At 35.9% G+C, this 15938-nt stretch overlaps 1 protein-coding gene across 11 annotated transcripts; it reads right to left on the bottom strand.

The window, feature by feature from the left end:
- Window positions 1–8055: 8055 nt before the first annotated feature.
- LOC128016716 (uncharacterized) lies at window positions 8056–13049 on the bottom strand. 11 transcript variants are annotated; one of them, XR_008184265.1, is made up of 5 exons: window positions 12842–13042; window positions 11867–11982; window positions 11628–11772; window positions 11414–11506; window positions 8056–8775 (listed from the first exon to the last, which is right to left on the bottom strand). XR_008184265.1 is itself a non-coding variant. In XM_052601421.1 (5 exons), exons 1-5 carry the CDS (start codon window positions 12115–12117, stop codon window positions 8449–8451), a joined length of 732 nt encoding a protein of 243 aa, XP_052457381.1. In that variant the 5' UTR covers window positions 12118–12754; the 3' UTR covers window positions 8056–8448. The 11 variants fall into 11 exon arrangements, 6 of the variants coding, with proteins under 6 accessions (XP_052457381.1, XP_052457383.1, XP_052457382.1 ...); XR_008184262.1 differs by having other exon boundaries at window positions 11867–12000; window positions 12842–13039; XR_008184263.1 differs by having other exon boundaries at window positions 11628–11767; window positions 12842–13038.
- Window positions 13050–15938: the final 2889 nt, after the last annotated feature.

A 15938-nucleotide genomic window follows, 5' to 3' on the forward strand; every position in this document is an offset into this window, starting at 1 on the left:
CTCAGACCACTCTTTAAGTCATTTTAAATCTGCTTCCTGTCTTTGAAGAGATGTTAACCTGCTTAATGTTTTGGTCTTGAAACAACTGTTTCAAAAATAAATGATTTGGAAACCTTCAGCTAACTTGACTTAAGAACATTTTACATACCCCATTCTATGATACCGGTTGAATTGTAAAGATTAATATATAATTATACAATATGGAATGTTACATAACTGGAGACTGAGGCAAGAATTGTATGCTTAGTGGATGTCTTGGAGAATTAATCATCAAGGTCAGCTCTCTCCAAGTACCTTTATGAAAAATGTAAACTTTTTTTTTTTTTTTTTTTTTTTTTTTTTTTTTACAGTATTATTGTCATTGTAGACATACAGTGCTACTATACAGTACACGTGTCAGGTTTATTTCTCAGCAAGAAATAAAACTTCAAGTTAGTATAAATGTAGTAAACCTTTCATGAGTTGCATTATTCAATAAAAAGAATAATACCAGTAATAATTAGAAAAAGTGATGGACTGGCCACCTGTCCGGGATGAACCAGCAGCCCCTTAAACCCTACACAGGAAAATCTGATCCGGAAAAAATAACAGATAAGGGTAATATATATATATATATATATATAAGGAATTTTGTGACTTCGATGAACATAAAAAAAACATACTGTACCTACTGTATTTTCACTGATTTAAAATGTGTATTGTTGTTATTATTCATTTTTATATTAGTTTTTATTTGTGATAATTTCTAATAGTATTTCTAGTATTAACTATTTTTTTAGAATATATATATATATATATATATATATATATATATATATATATATATATATATATATATAAAAACAAAGCATACAACTTATTTTGACGCATTATTGTCATGTATTTTATCATATTTTTTTCTTTCTGTTTTTAATTTCATGAGTAATGTGTTTTTGTTTATTTGATTGTAAAGCACATAGGACAACCTGGGTTGTATTTAATGGTGTTATACATACAATTGTCATTGCCATTTAAAATAGTCATTTTAAAAGTTAAAAACGTACTCTGTTACTTAAAGGGATGGTTCACTTTCAAATAAAATTTTGGTATGTTTTAGCTTACCTCAAGGGTACCCAAGATGTAGGTGTCTTTGTTTCTGCAGTAGTTTCCATTTTGATATTTTTAGGTCAAACCGTTCTTGTCTGTGACTCACATCATGGAGGTATATGGTCACCACCTCAAAGAGCAGGCACAGAGAAATCCAAATTAAACAATTCCCAAAACAATGAGTGATGTACACGCGCAAGAGATCACTTCCAGCGCTTTCCATGTTTGTGCAGACTAAGCCAGAATGCATGCACACGTCACACAGCAGGAAGCACGCGTGCCCTCATGCTAGTGAGATGGCGTCTACTATCCATCCAGCCCGGGGATCAGTTCGGGGTTCGGTGCCTTACTCAAGGGCACCAGAGTTGTGGTATTGCAGGCCCGAGACTCGAACCCACAACCCTAGGGTTAGGAGTCAAACTCTCTAACCACTAGGCCACGACTTCCCCCAGTCCTAGGTATGTAAACGTGCCTTGGATTCAGGACAACTTAGTGTCATTAAGCCCAAATTAGAGAGCGCCTGCCGGTCCCCTGTTCTTTTTACCGATGCCAGTGCTAGAAGCAGGGCAGTATTCAGCGATAGCGACTGAATGCAGGGAAACTGTAGCGGCTCGAGGGCGGGGCCCTTCAGGGCCCTCGGCACCATAGGCAAATCCCATGAAGGGATGGTAGAGGGACGAGATGGATTCAGCCTCCTGTCACCACTTAGATTGGCCCTTGACAGGTGCATGAGAACCCACTATTGGGGAAAAAGCATACCCGTGCGAGCCTCAAAGGAGAAATGAAAACCCCCAACCAAATTCCTGAACACAAAGGAAACCTTTCGTAGAAGTTCCTTACTTTCATCATTTTATTAATAATATATATTTTGAATATGTTTTGTGTGTATCATGGTTAATCCTTGTTATGCGAGGATTATAATTTTTCTAGCGTATAAATTGGAATTGTTTCTCAGAAGAATAATTTTAACTTTCTCAAAGAGAGCCATGTTCTGCAACCCCCACACTCCTTGGCAGCTCGTAAAATTTTACGACCACACAGGACTACACAGGACAGGAAACCTAATCCTTACAAAAGAATGGTAAAATGTACTCAAATGTAGTCTTAATGTGTATATTATTGTTTTGCGGTGCATTAGAGGTTTCCCATATAAATTGGGACTATCTGCAGTGTTATCATGTGTTAATCAAATCTTTAAATGTGTGTAATTCTGCATTTGAATGTAACTTCATGTTTTGATCATTTATATATATTATGTTTAGTATTTTTCTAATCGTCATGCTTTGACAGACCCATTTATCTAGAGCAAAGTAATGAAAAATGTATTTAATCTGGAATTACGAACTTGCTAGAATATCCCTGATGAAATCTGACCAACCTTAAATCATTAGGGGGGGTTGTTTCCACAGAGACAAAGGAACTTTTTCCCGCTGCAGATCGCGGACGTTCATTGGCTGTTCACGCGAACAGAGGCGGGAACTATCTCAAGCTATAAGAGTCGACCGAACAAGGCCCGCCTCTCTCTTCTTACGCTGACTCCCTTCCCTCCTGCATCGACCCAGGTCGCTCCCGCGAGTCCCTCATATCGCGCTCTCTTCTCTTCTTCTCGTTCTTGGTTCTCGGACACGCTGCTCTCCTGTGCGACCCTCGGCGCGGCCTTGGGCATAACGCCGTCCCCCCTCAGCACAGGGACTGAAAGGGGGAAGACATTATCACGGCTCCTTCGGAAGCTTTCGTTTTCGTTGTTTTGTTTTCTTTTCTTTACTAAGTTAATTCAACTATTCGCCTCTCCACACAAGGAAGACGAATTCTAGAACATTGTTTGTTGAACCTTTCAAATACCGCGCGAAGATGAACGGACACCCCTTTGCCACAAAGGACCACGTGACCCCTCGCTCACGCCAAGATCCAGAGCAGCTCAAACGCCCGTCGGTCTCCAGCCCAGGCACATTGGACACTTTGCAAGTATCACTTTTCTATGGAGGTTTAAATGCTGCTTTAAAGTGTTGCTATGATCTGATTGTTGTTGGCTTCCAAAAAGGTTACTGACTGATTTTCATACCTGAGCTCATTCTGTGATCTCTCTCGTTTTCTCCATTCTCTCTCTCTCTCGCTCGCTCGCTCGCTCGTTTTCTCTCTCTCTCTCTCTCTCTCTTTTATTTGGATTCCGTTATGTCTTGTATAAAGGTTACTGTCTGTATTGTCGTACGCATATTTACTCTGTGTGATTTGTAGTTTCCATGTATCACTAGTTGAATTATTAAAAACCCATATATAACATGATTGGCTTGGACTCCACCCCACTCACATTACGAGTCACTGAAAGGTCTGATCTTTAGCTACAAGCTTTAAATTTAGAAACTAAATTTATCATAAGGATAGGATAATGTTTTCATGGCCAGAGAATATTTTTCCTTGAATTATAAGGAGTGATAACTTTATTGAAAATTGATAGGTCAATCTGGTTTGCTGGACAAACCACTGTTTGATTTACAGTAATTTACAGTAAGAGATATCACAATAATTGATATGAAGAATGGAATATTGAAATATTAATGAGTAAGTTACAGTGCCCTGTAATTAGTTATTGGTATAGACAATTGAGCTATTTTTCATAATCAATAAAATTAAATGTAACTGTCATCTGAGATATATATATTAATCATATTCCTGATTAATTATTCAAATTCCCTATATATCATTTGAGTTAATTACTATGTAAAACTCATTGTTGTTACAGGGCAAATACGAAACAGATACAACTGTAGCACTGGCGATGCTGCTGCCATGAGGCTCAGCATCCTTTGAAACACTTTGAGGGGCGAGTGGAACTCTTCTTGAAGGTGGTTGCCAGCCTCTTTATAGCCAGAGCCCCGTTTTGGTGTGGCTACAGCTCTCATTTGGACTGAGTCAAAAATTGTTCCCAGGAAATATATTTGCTGGCTGGGGAACAACATGCTCTTGAAAAAATTGACCCTGAATCCCAGGCACTCCAGGTGGCTGAGGAGGAGGGTCTTGTGTAATATTAATCCCCCCTCTGACTGGGCCAGAAGGAGCTAGTTGTTGAGATAGTTGAGAATGCGGTTTCCCATCTGTTTCCGAGGGGAGAAAGCCGCGTCCATGTACTTCGTAGAAGTACAAGGGGGTAGAAGTATGCATCCAGTGATAGGGAACCAGTCTCTTGAGCGAATTTGCACAATGATCTATTTCAGCCTAGTCACCCTAAACAATCTTTTCATGAAGGTGTGAGATCAAGGATGGGCCGGAGGCAACCATTTTTTCTGGGGACGAGGCAGTAGCAGTTGTGGAAGCTAGACTCACTCTGAGCTGCTTGAATCATTTCAATGGCTCATAAAGCCAGCAAATTCATCACCTTTGTGAATCGCTAGTATTCGAGTGAATAGCAATGAATAACCCAGTTTTGTCTCCAACACCTAGTTTGGCAATACGGGGATGGCCTTTTAGGCCTCAGCCCGCGTGACAAGGGCTTGGATTAAATTGAGACAGGTCGCCATATAGGGACCCCAAACTCAGAAGATGAAATTTGCTTTCCCTGAAAATGCTTCGCCAGATTTTATGCTCTCATAGCAGAGCAGTCAGCTCCCATGTGCGCATCCTCAGCGTGGATGTGGCCCAGACCTGTCCAATTTGAAGCTGTCAGTGATAAAAATCATAGTGACAGCATTCCATTTTAATCGGCTTAAAAAAGATAAAACCACTCGTATAAGAGGAGTTTTGATGATCTTTATGTGTACACATTCTGGCATATAAAAAATGCTACGCTCATTCTCTTCAAATCTGCTTGTAGCGGATGAGGTGCGGGACCGTCTTTATTCAAAAAAGCGAGCCGCAAGCAGAGCAGAGCGAGACATGAACTCTTGTAGTAAGAGCAGTCTGTCTCAGCAGTGTAGCCTCAGCAGTCTGCTCTTACTACTACTACTACTACTACTAGTATGAGTGTAGTATCGAAATGTAACTGCTTCTTGCATGTGGATTCCTCATTCCAGAAGCTAGGATTAGCATACCTTATGTTCTTCATCGTCATTGGAGACCTTTCCTTATGCCTCCTACAGGCACAACTGTGGTGTTTAACCCTGTCGCTGTCCAGCAGACATTGTTTGCACCAACACCTACTGTACCAGAGAGCATGAGACAATGGATGCCTTGTGAAGTGTGTGATTTAAAAACAGCAGGGTTGTTGTCTTCTCTTATTTGCCCTGGGTGAGCAGCCAAGCACTTGGAGGCCCTTGGAGAAAGCTGATGTACAGCATATTTGAGGCGTTTGGACTGATCTTAACGAGACACTAATGTTCACTTAACATGATAAGTCTGGATGGAATAACATGTTTGAATCGCACTCCTTCCACTTAAGTCTTATTGAAAATGGCCCACTTTAAATAAATCAGACTTTCACACTGAGCACAAATGATTTATTGCCACATTGGGAATGAAGCAATGAGAGCATAAAAGCTGGAAATGTTTTGCTTTTGTAACATGTCTATGAATAATTGTTACGGTCATACCAGTAAAAAATTTGTTTTAATAATGAAACACAAAGAACCCCTTCAAAAGCTAATGAGAACTACCTGAGGAATATGCATTGAAAGCACCCTGCAAGGCTTCAGCTAAATTATGCAGCATGAAGAATACGATCATCAAGACACATTCAGGCTAAGGATGTTTCTGCTTTTGATGAAATCTGAAGTTTAAAAATGGCTTTTGTTTTCTTTAGATTTGGGAAAAGTTACATTCACATTGTTGTGATAAGTTGTCAGGATTGGTTTTAGATATTAAAAACCTTTTGCTTAATTCAATAACAAAGAAATAAATACACAGAAATATCAAAGCTAGTTACTGATTTATCTTTCAGGAAGCATATTAATGCTAATTTTATTACCCCATACAATCAGGCAAATAGCCTAACAGAGCCAGTGCTTGCAATGCAGTTTTCAACAGCCAGTTAGCACATCATTTTTGATGTTGAGATGTGTGAAGAGACGACCCGGAGCAGAAAGCTGCAAAATAAGAATGCAGCCGCAGTTGTAAGAGAAATCAGACTGCGGCAATACTTTCATGTCACTTTTCTTTGCACTCACATGTTGAATTCATTAATTCCCAGAACATATTCCCTTAAGTTTTAAGGACTTGACAGAGTTCAAATTGCCAGAGAGTTTCATCATGGGCCAATTTGCCCTTCATACCTTTTTCAATAACAAACGAAGGAAGCATATTTAAGGGTGGGTAATCACAGCAGAGGGATTGCCTCATAGCGGGAAGGTGGAAAATACATGTGATTTTCTAAATATTATTTCAAAAGCAACATGATACTTCACAAAATAATAATTGTGATTTGTAACATCAGAATCAAGATGTAACCACTGAGGTGAAAGATTGAAAGCTTCTGTTCTGCGGTACTGTTTTTGGGTGTGAGATTCGCAAAAGGCAGGGCTGTTGAGCAAGATATCGGTGACCGGAATTAGTTACGCGGAATGAACCACATAACATTTTTATTTCTGATGTCACAACCCCGTGTATGGTATGCAGAGCATTACGCCCACCGTGATTAGTAATGCCAGGTTCAAAGTGTCTGTTCTCCGCTCCTAGACCTTTGCAAAATGGAGAGGTCTGCTAATTCCATTACCTCAGTCCTAATCATGCAGTTTCAGCCCTGTATTAATTTCTATAACGCCAAACTCGACTTCCTCCCAGACCCAAACTAATCTTCGGCTCATGTCCTGTGTGTGAACCTTCAGACACGCGGAGGCTTGGACTAGCACCCCTGAACTCTTAATCACCACAGATTTGTGTTTTGCGAACCGATTACACACATGTGCTGACATGTGCTGTTAAAGGGCAGGGGTGTTGAAACTGAAAGCACATCTTGGTCACCTTGGTCTTTATGGCAGGTAACTGGGGACAAAGATGAAAATATATATTTTTTTAGACTTGAAGCACATATCTCTCACACAGAGACTCCTTTTGTCAAGTCTCCTGAGTGTAATCATCTCAGCGAGAGCAGAGACAATTGTTGTGAACTGGCCAGCTGTGTTGGATCTGTGGGATTTCCATTCTGTCAACAGGAAGCTCAATATTTGCGTTTAAATGGGGATGTTGCTACTGTTTCAATAGAAGGAAGTGAATTGACCTAAGGCTGACTGAAGCATTCCTTAGGTAGAAGAGAAACATAATTCCACTCCACTGGGGACTTTGAGCTATGTCTAGGTTTTTTTTGTTTTTTTTTTAAATACAAAAAAAAAATAATAATAATAATAATAAAAAAAATCCTTATATATTCAATTCCTTATATTCAGCAGATATAATTTTGATCATTGTAATTCAACTGAAGCAATCTTAGAAATATCAGACTGACTGCTCAATTACTCAATAAACAACAATAACAACAACAACAAAAACAAGGTAAAGCTTATTCAACCATACTTATGGTATAATGTTTTATAGTGTTGTGCTCTCACGGTTCTATATATATATATATATATATATATATATATATATATATTTTTTTTTTTGAGTTTTTTAGTATTTAGTGAGATTTGAAAGCCACCCCCCTTCCCACACCTTCTTAGCGATTTTCATTCTCTTTTGCTGTATTATCAGGGACATTGCTACACTGTAAAAAGCAATTAGTTGAATTTACTTGGAAAACCTGTGGAAACTGATTACCTCAAATCTCTCAAGCAAATTAGTTAATCAATTTTGAGTTGATACAACTTATTGCAGCTTTGCAAATCTAACTTGGGTATTTGTAGTGGTAACTAGAAAACTTGAGTATTCGTAACTCAATCTGACCAGTTGAGCCAACTTACACATTCAAGATAATTTTAGTACAATCAAAAGAGTAAACTTAACAAGTCTGCTTGTTCACATTACTAGAAAAAAGTGTGGAAACTGATTACCTTAAATTTCTCAAGTAAGTTGTACTAAAAATTCTAAGTTAAAACAGACAAAATATCTTTGACACAACACTGGGACATTTATTTGTTCCATAAAACAATGTCATGCCTTCAAATCAACACAGCACACTGCATTTTTTCACATACAGCAATTACATACAATCAATGCTCCCTTTTTTGACATTTTTACCTTTTCTCACAGTGGTGAAATACAGCATTTTTTTCTAAAATTAGCACCTTTTCTAAAACAAACCACTTAACCCTGTTAAGCAAATTGCACGTTTTCCTACAAGAAACAAAAGATTCTTCTGTTTTTTTAGTACTGAACAACCTTCCTATTTATTTTAAAAGTTTCTTTAAAGACTACACTATATTCTAAAATATAAAATTACATTCCTGATTACTATTTTCTATCTCCGCAATGGTCAATTCTGAACAAACTGAAAAATGGTCAATCATGGCACAACAATGTTACAGCAACAGGCGATTTTTCAGGTTTGAGAGACTTGCCCCGAGTGACAATCACACTTTGAAAGAAATCAAACATGTTCTTCAGTACAGCAGGATACTCTACATTCAGAGCATAAATGAGCCAAAAAAGCAGGCACATTGCTTTGGGAAGGTTTCCCAGATCATCCATTACAACTCTACCTTCCAAAATAATTGCAGTGAATGTGGCATCCAGATGCAAACAGTAAGGCACGGTTGCAGAGTCCTCAGGTATCACAAACAATATTCCGATTGAAATTCCGGACATCTCTCCTTTGTCATCACAGTCCTAAAAACATGAGCAGCATATGACAAGAATGAAGTGAAAGTAACATCATACATTCAGAACATATATTCATGTTAAAAATATGCAAATAAATTAACGTATTATGACGCAAAGTTCTTTTCATATTTGACACAGCAGCAGATGCAGAGGATGATTTTGTTTTCCTGCGATATATTTTGAATTTCCCACAATTGTTTTTTACTTGAGCTGCCACAAAATAAAATGTATTCTTTTTATTTAAGCTGCAGTCCATAACTTGGTGCTCAGGCGGTTAATAAACAGAACTGTCTGTGTCTTGTATAAGAACGTTGTAGCCGGAGCTACTTTTTATGTCGATAAGAATAAAACTAAAAATAAGTTTTGTTTTTTTGACAAATCACAAAAATCTACTAATTTAACTTAAGTTCAGTGTTTATTCAAGACATGTGAACAGTCAGTAATAAAATAAGAACTAATGAGCAAATCACAAGCAGTCGCACCAAATAAATACACAACAACAAAGCCACAAAATAAACAGGGGTTTAAGTTTCAGGCAGTTCTAACAATTCAGCTGCAGAAATTGAATAATTAAATGTAAAGCAACACTGAATTATCTTCACTACATAAATTAAATATACATTGTCTGGCCATAAAATTCTAACACTTAAGTATTTCCAAGGATTATTTTGTTGTTGTTTGGCCAGGCAATGTAATTTCTATAGCTAAATACTATTGTTAGAACTACCCCAAAAAACGTAAACCCCCGTTTATTTTGTGTCTTTGTAGTTGTGTATTTATTTGGTGCTAGTGCTTGTGATTTGTTCATTAGTTCTTATTTTATTACTGACTGTTTACTTGTTACCACAAGAACACAGGAAACAGATGATTCTTCTGCACAATCTGACTTTGCTGCAGTCTGGAATTGAACTACTGGTTTCGTCTGGTCAGAGGAGAACTGACCCCAACTGAGCCTGGTTTCTCCCAAGGTTTTTTTCTCCATTCTGTCACCGATGGAGTTTCGGTTCCTTGCCGCTGTCACCTCTGGCTTGCTTAGTTGGAGTCACTTCATCTACAGCGATATCGTTGACTTGATTGCAAATAAATGCACAGACACTATTTAACTGAACAGAGATGACATCACTGAATTCAATGATGAACTGCCTTTAACTATCATTTTGCATTATTGACACACTGTTTTCATAATAAATGTTGTTCAATTGCTTTGACGCAATGTATTTTGTTTAAAGCGCTATATAAATAAAGGTGACTTGACTTGTGAATAAACACTGAACTTTTAGTTAAAATAGTAGATTTTGTTGTGATACCAAAATGGGTCAAAACAATAAAAGCTCCAGTCCGTAGCTTTTTGTTTTGTGTTCAAAATTGACAATTTCTATAATGAGTCAGTACATCATGAATCCATTTTACAAACCATGTTTTTGGTTTCTTTGGGCAAAAAAGGATTCTTGTAGTTATTTTTATTTAAGTTTGAACCACTGATGTCCCATGGAATATTTTAACGATGTCCTTACTACATTTCTGGCTTTTGGAACATTTTAGTTACATTGCTGTCAATGCAGGATCAGGAAGCTCTTCGATTTCATTCAAAATGCGTACATTTTTATTCTGAAGATGGATGAAACTCTTACGGGTTTGGAACAACAAAAGGCTGAGTGATTAATGACAATTTTTGTTTTTATTTTTGGGTGAACTATCCATTTACACAGCTATGTCAGAAGAAACACCCATCTCCATATATTTCAGGATGACAGTGTCAAGATTCTTTGGACCAAAAGTGTGAAGAAAAAAAAGGTTCAGTGAGCATGAGGAATCATTTTCATTTATGAATTGAATTGATCTTCACCCTACTGAAAGCCTTTAGGATATGCTGGAGTTGGCTTGACTCTCCCATTGTCATTACAAGATCTTGGCCAAAAATTAATGCAACTCTTGATGGAAATAAATGTTTCCTAACATTGTTGAAACAATGTCTCAATGAAAGCACAAAATGACGACAGCTATAGGTAGCCCAATGAAAAATTAAAAAAAAAAAACAATGTAATCTCAACATTGTCATTTCGGCATATGGACAGGAGTACTTATATAAAATATAAAAAGCTACAGACCGCATTAATTAGGGATCAAATAATTATTGTCAAACTACAACATGCAAGAAACATCAATCACTTCAATAATGATTACATTATAAAATATTAAGTATTTGCTTATTAGCGATTAGTTCTTGTTGAAGGGATAGTTCGCCCAAAAGTGAGTATTCTGTCATTAATTACTCACAGTCATGTTGTTTTAAACCAGTAAGACCTTTGTTCATCTTCAGAACACAAATTAAGATAATTCTGATGAGATACCTCCTCTTTTCTGTTCTCCTTATCGGACTGTTGTCCTTAATTGTACCAACCTTTGTCTAATTTCCTAAACATTATTACCTCTTTTCGTTCTCATGATCTTACTCTCTTATCTAACTAATATTTTTTTGCTTTAATTTTTTATTTTCTATTAATTCTTAATTTATCTTTCACTTTTTCTGTATCCTAATTTTTTTCATATTTCTTAATTACATTTCCTATCAGGTCGCAAAATTGGTTTAAGAAGTGTTTGCAACAGTTAAATAACCAGAATAATCACAGACAAAGCTACTTACAAAACATGTCTTGTAAAAATCAGTCGGGTCTGCTCTAAGGAGAAGTGGAAGGCCATGAAGAACGGCTGTTCGCCTACCAATGATTTCAGATTTCTGTAAAGTTATGTAACATTGTAAAAAGTAAGAGTTAATAGCATTCATAGCACAAACACAACACAGAGCAACAGTTGTTTTACCAGAAAATAAATAAATAGGGTGTGCCTGTGTAGCTTACCTCATTTTCAATCTGTTGCAGAATCTTCTTAAGCTTACATCCAATGTCTCCCCCTTTGGCCTTGAAGATATGAATGAACCGTTGAGTGAATCTGTCCAGTTCTTGAAAATTCGGTTTGCAGGTTTTTGCCAGATATGCGACTGAACTCCAATATCAAAAAATAAATAAATAAAAAAAAGGTAAGCCAGACTAAAATTAATCACGTCACTGAAACATGCAAGTATAAATTAAACATCAACCTCAAAAGTGGTAAATGAAGTTGAATTTCGATTTTAAATCTGCATAGAAAATGTTCCGACTGGACCACCTCCTCCTCCTCCTGGATTTCACTCCTTTTGGCAAAGCAGAACCGACACTGCCAATCAATGAGCACCTAAATTATCAGAAAGACACAAAAAGTAAATTTTTAATTATATTAATTATGAATTAAATGTAGAGTAGACATTACTCTTAAAATTGCAATTTCAGTATGGACACTGCACCATTTCATTATTTTTCAGGTGCTGCCTCTATGGATTCTGTGCAGGGCTCCTCAAAACTGCGAAGTAGGCAGTGAAATATCAAAGGGGTATTCTTAAGTGCATTGGTCTGGCTACCATGTACGTTACCTGATGTGAATGATTTTTCGTTAAGTGCACTCTAAGTGAATTAAATGACTTGAACATAGACAATCGGTATAGATACATGGAATTGGAGTACTTCTTCCATATTTCAATCGGTAGTGTTTTAGCAGCTGAGCACTCTTTTCACACACAAAAAAAAGGTGAATTTACACTTCCACTGCATGAATAAATCACAAAATCGAATATAGAAATGACTTAATGAAGCTATCGTAACGCATAAGTTATCTCACGCGGTTCATTTCCACGTGAACGACACGTGAAGAGCATGTTCTAGAAGCGGAGTAAGTTACAGGCCTCACAGTTAACGGCCTATGACAAAGCTCTTACAACTGATTAAAATCTCTTCCAAACTGTATATTCAAAACAATGTTTACTGAAAATCGATTTCTGTAATGTAACAAATAAGAAACTGGTCTCAACTGATGGTTAGACAGTAACGTATACTTCGTTTAAACTAAGTTAATAAAATGGACCTTTTGCGCTTACAACACATCGAGCAAAATAAATTATTTTATTTAAGTTTTTATGCTCAATACAATGACGACAGCGTACACGGTGAGAACTTAGTTTATAAGTAGGTCATCAACATACCTAGTTGTGCTGCCACACATCTGAAGTTCGTCGTCGTCGTCTCGATTCCGAACACCTGCGTCCATTTAACATTGCGCATGCGCAGAGACTGCGTCAAGCGGGATGAAAACGAGTTGACGAAAAATTCTTCCTCTTCTTTAGTTTTCTGGCGGTTACAGGCCGAGTTGAAGAAATGGCAACAGTTCTTAAACATATATTAATTGTTTCGTCCAGACCTGCCAATAAGCTTAAATCTTATTGGTTGTTCATTTATTTCACCCCACCAATGGGGAAAATTAAGAACAATATTTTTTATATTCATATATTCAAACCATAAACCATTGTACCATAAAACATGGCTGCTTTATACACACACACACACACACATATATATATATATATATATATATATATATATACATATACGTATACATATATATACATACACACACACACACACATTTACATTTACATATATATATATTTGATGGAAACTGTACTGACTTCTCTATATGTTATTCATTATGTTTTTTGTGCCAACCACATTGTTGTGTCAGCCTAGTCCAATACACTAGATGTTCTAAAGTTCGGATTACTTAAGATATTTAGTTTAACTACCGCATCTAACTGAAAGTTAATATTACACAGCCTAATCGAGTAAAACCAACAAATTTGCCAAAATCAGTTGTATTTACAAGCTTCTCTTAAGTAGATTCAATGATTACTTTTTACAGTGTACATTTTCCCAGGATTTCTGCTGTAAACTGATCCAGGCATTTTGTCTTTTCTGGGAGTTGGAACTTTATTTTGTAATTTATAATAGCTAAATGTTGCCTCTGAGAGAGTTAATTATCTAAAACATCTATTTAAATCTTTTAGTCACACATATAATTGACCTGACAGAGTGGGCAAACAGAGGCACAAAAGCTACTATTCCTGTAAATATGCTTCTTTGAGAGGCAGGAGTTTTATGGATTTACAGTGCAGTCATCGAAACAGGCCTTTTGGGTTTGTTTAGTCTTAATTGAAGCATAAAGTTCACTCCCACATATTATGGATTATCTCTAAATATAAATATCACTAATTTGTTTTGTGCATTACACTTCAGTTGTCTGTTATTAGCTCATAAGCTTAGCTGTCTTTTTTAAATACAGAGCATAAACATTTCAGCTGTGCTTTGAAAAGAACTATAGGAGACCTCATCAATAGAGTAAAAGTGGTATGAATGGAATCACTGTTGTTATTTTCAGTGAGTATTGTTCCATGTAACTTTATTCGTCATCACTTGTGCCTATAAAAAATTATATTCCTTTCCTCAGAGATTATTCATTTTTAAATCAGTGTATAATTTTATTCAGCAAGGGCACATTAAATTAATTGAAAGTGACAGCAATGACACATATAATGTTAATATGCTTTTGAACTTTCTAATCAAATAATACAAGAAAAAATGCATCATCATCATCTCTCTCTCTCTCTCTCTCTCTCTCTCTCTCTTTCTCTCTCTCTCCCTCTCTCTGTACGTGTTTGTGTTATGTCTACCCCTTCACATTGTTATGCATTTATGTTCTGTGCATTTTATTCACCAAAAAAAGAAAAAAAGAAAAATGCCCTGGACTCCTATGTCACACATGTGTGTGCGTGTGTGAACATGCTTGTTCTGTGTTGCATTTGTCCTTCATTTATGAGTGGAAATGTTCATTTTTATGCCAAATTTGTTGATTTAATATGACAATTTCTAAAATAATGCACTCCATTTCAGTCAGTGTTTGTGTGCACATTAGATAGAATGTTTGTTCCAGTTTGCATTTGTGCTCTAGATCCAGGCCATAATAAAAATGTAACAGATTTATTCTGGGTTTACTACTTTTTTTAATCTGACCCAAAGGACCTTAAACTGTAATTTTTTTTTAACACACTTTTAGAACAACCAGATCATCTCCAATGTGTTTAAATAGATTATTTAGGAAAAGTCACAGTCTCATGCCCCTGATAAGAAGGAAACAATTTTTAATAACGAAGCAATCTTTCAGTGGGGTCAGATGAAGCCCAATGACTGATTAAGGGTTAAAACAGCAAAAAAGTTATATTAAATTTTAATAATATTTGACAACATTACTGTTTTGACTGTGTTTTTGATCAAATAAATGCAGCCTTGGTGAGCGACTTCTTTCAAAAAAAAAAAAAAAAAAAAAATATATATATATATATATACAGTACGCAGCCATTTTTGTCTTACGTGAACATAAACAGATGAGAAAGAAAACAATGTGCAGTATTTTTGCTTAAAGAGACAACAGCCTAATAAACACGCTGTCTGTCATTAATGTTAATCAAAGAACAAAAGAAAATCAATCACTGATCTTGACTGAATATATTTAATAACTTTACTTGATTAATCTTTATTTTATTTATAAAAAGAAAACTATGCAGTGTTTTTAAAGTTTTAATTACAGTTTCTGTACCTGATATTTAGTTTAGTTGTTTTTCTTATTTATGATATTGCTAATTGATTTGTTTGTTCCTTTCTTATTACTGAACTATCTTATTACTTGTCTTTAACACTTTAATATTTGAAATGTATTTAAATCTAGTTGTTTTTGCTATGGTATTTTTTTTAAATCACAGGCAAAATTCCTCTTGCAGTGTTTTGTAGGCTTGCTCATGTTATTCAGCTGCAATAGAATGCTTTGTAAAAATGTCTGACATCTAAATGTTTGACTTAATTTTTTTTTTAAATTGGATTTTTTATCTTATTGGAATCGAAACTAGGAATCGATAAGAATCGGAATCTATAAAATTCAAACGATACCCAACCCTAGTAAGAAATGTTACGAACATAGATAAAATAACTGCTGATAGTCGATCGTATTTACAGTACAAACCTTGTCAGTGAACTATGGGCAAAAAAAACAAAACAAAACCGAAAACAAAATAATCGTTCATTAATCGTAATCGAGACAAAATGTTCAATTAACCGAGGTTTAGATTTTAGGCCTTAATCGTCCAGCCCTATATATATATATATATCAAAGCACTTTGTCTGTAAATGTACATATTAATTATTTATTTATTATATTATTTATGTATAACTATGGTTCTGATTTTGAATACGGGT

The sequence above is a fragment of the Carassius gibelio genome, chromosome A7, assembly GCF_023724105.1.
Source record: "Carassius gibelio isolate Cgi1373 ecotype wild population from Czech Republic chromosome A7, carGib1.2-hapl.c, whole genome shotgun sequence".
Lineage (NCBI taxonomy): Eukaryota > Metazoa > Chordata > Actinopteri > Cypriniformes > Cyprinidae > Carassius > Carassius gibelio.

Bases quoted from the DNA above. Each gene is read 5' to 3' on its own strand.
- LOC128016716 (XM_052601420.1), bottom strand. From the start codon at position 13,034: ATGTTTAAGAACTGTTGCCATTTCTTCAACTCGGCCTGTAACCGCCAG. The intron at 11,768-12,841 runs GTATGTTGATGA...ATTGGAGTTCAG, and splicing joins ATGTGTGGCAGCACAACTAG to TCGCATATCTGGCAAAAACC. The intron at 11,507-11,627 runs GTAAGCTACACA...ATAACTTTACAG, and splicing joins TGCAACAGATTGAAAATGAG to AAATCTGAAATCATTGGTAG.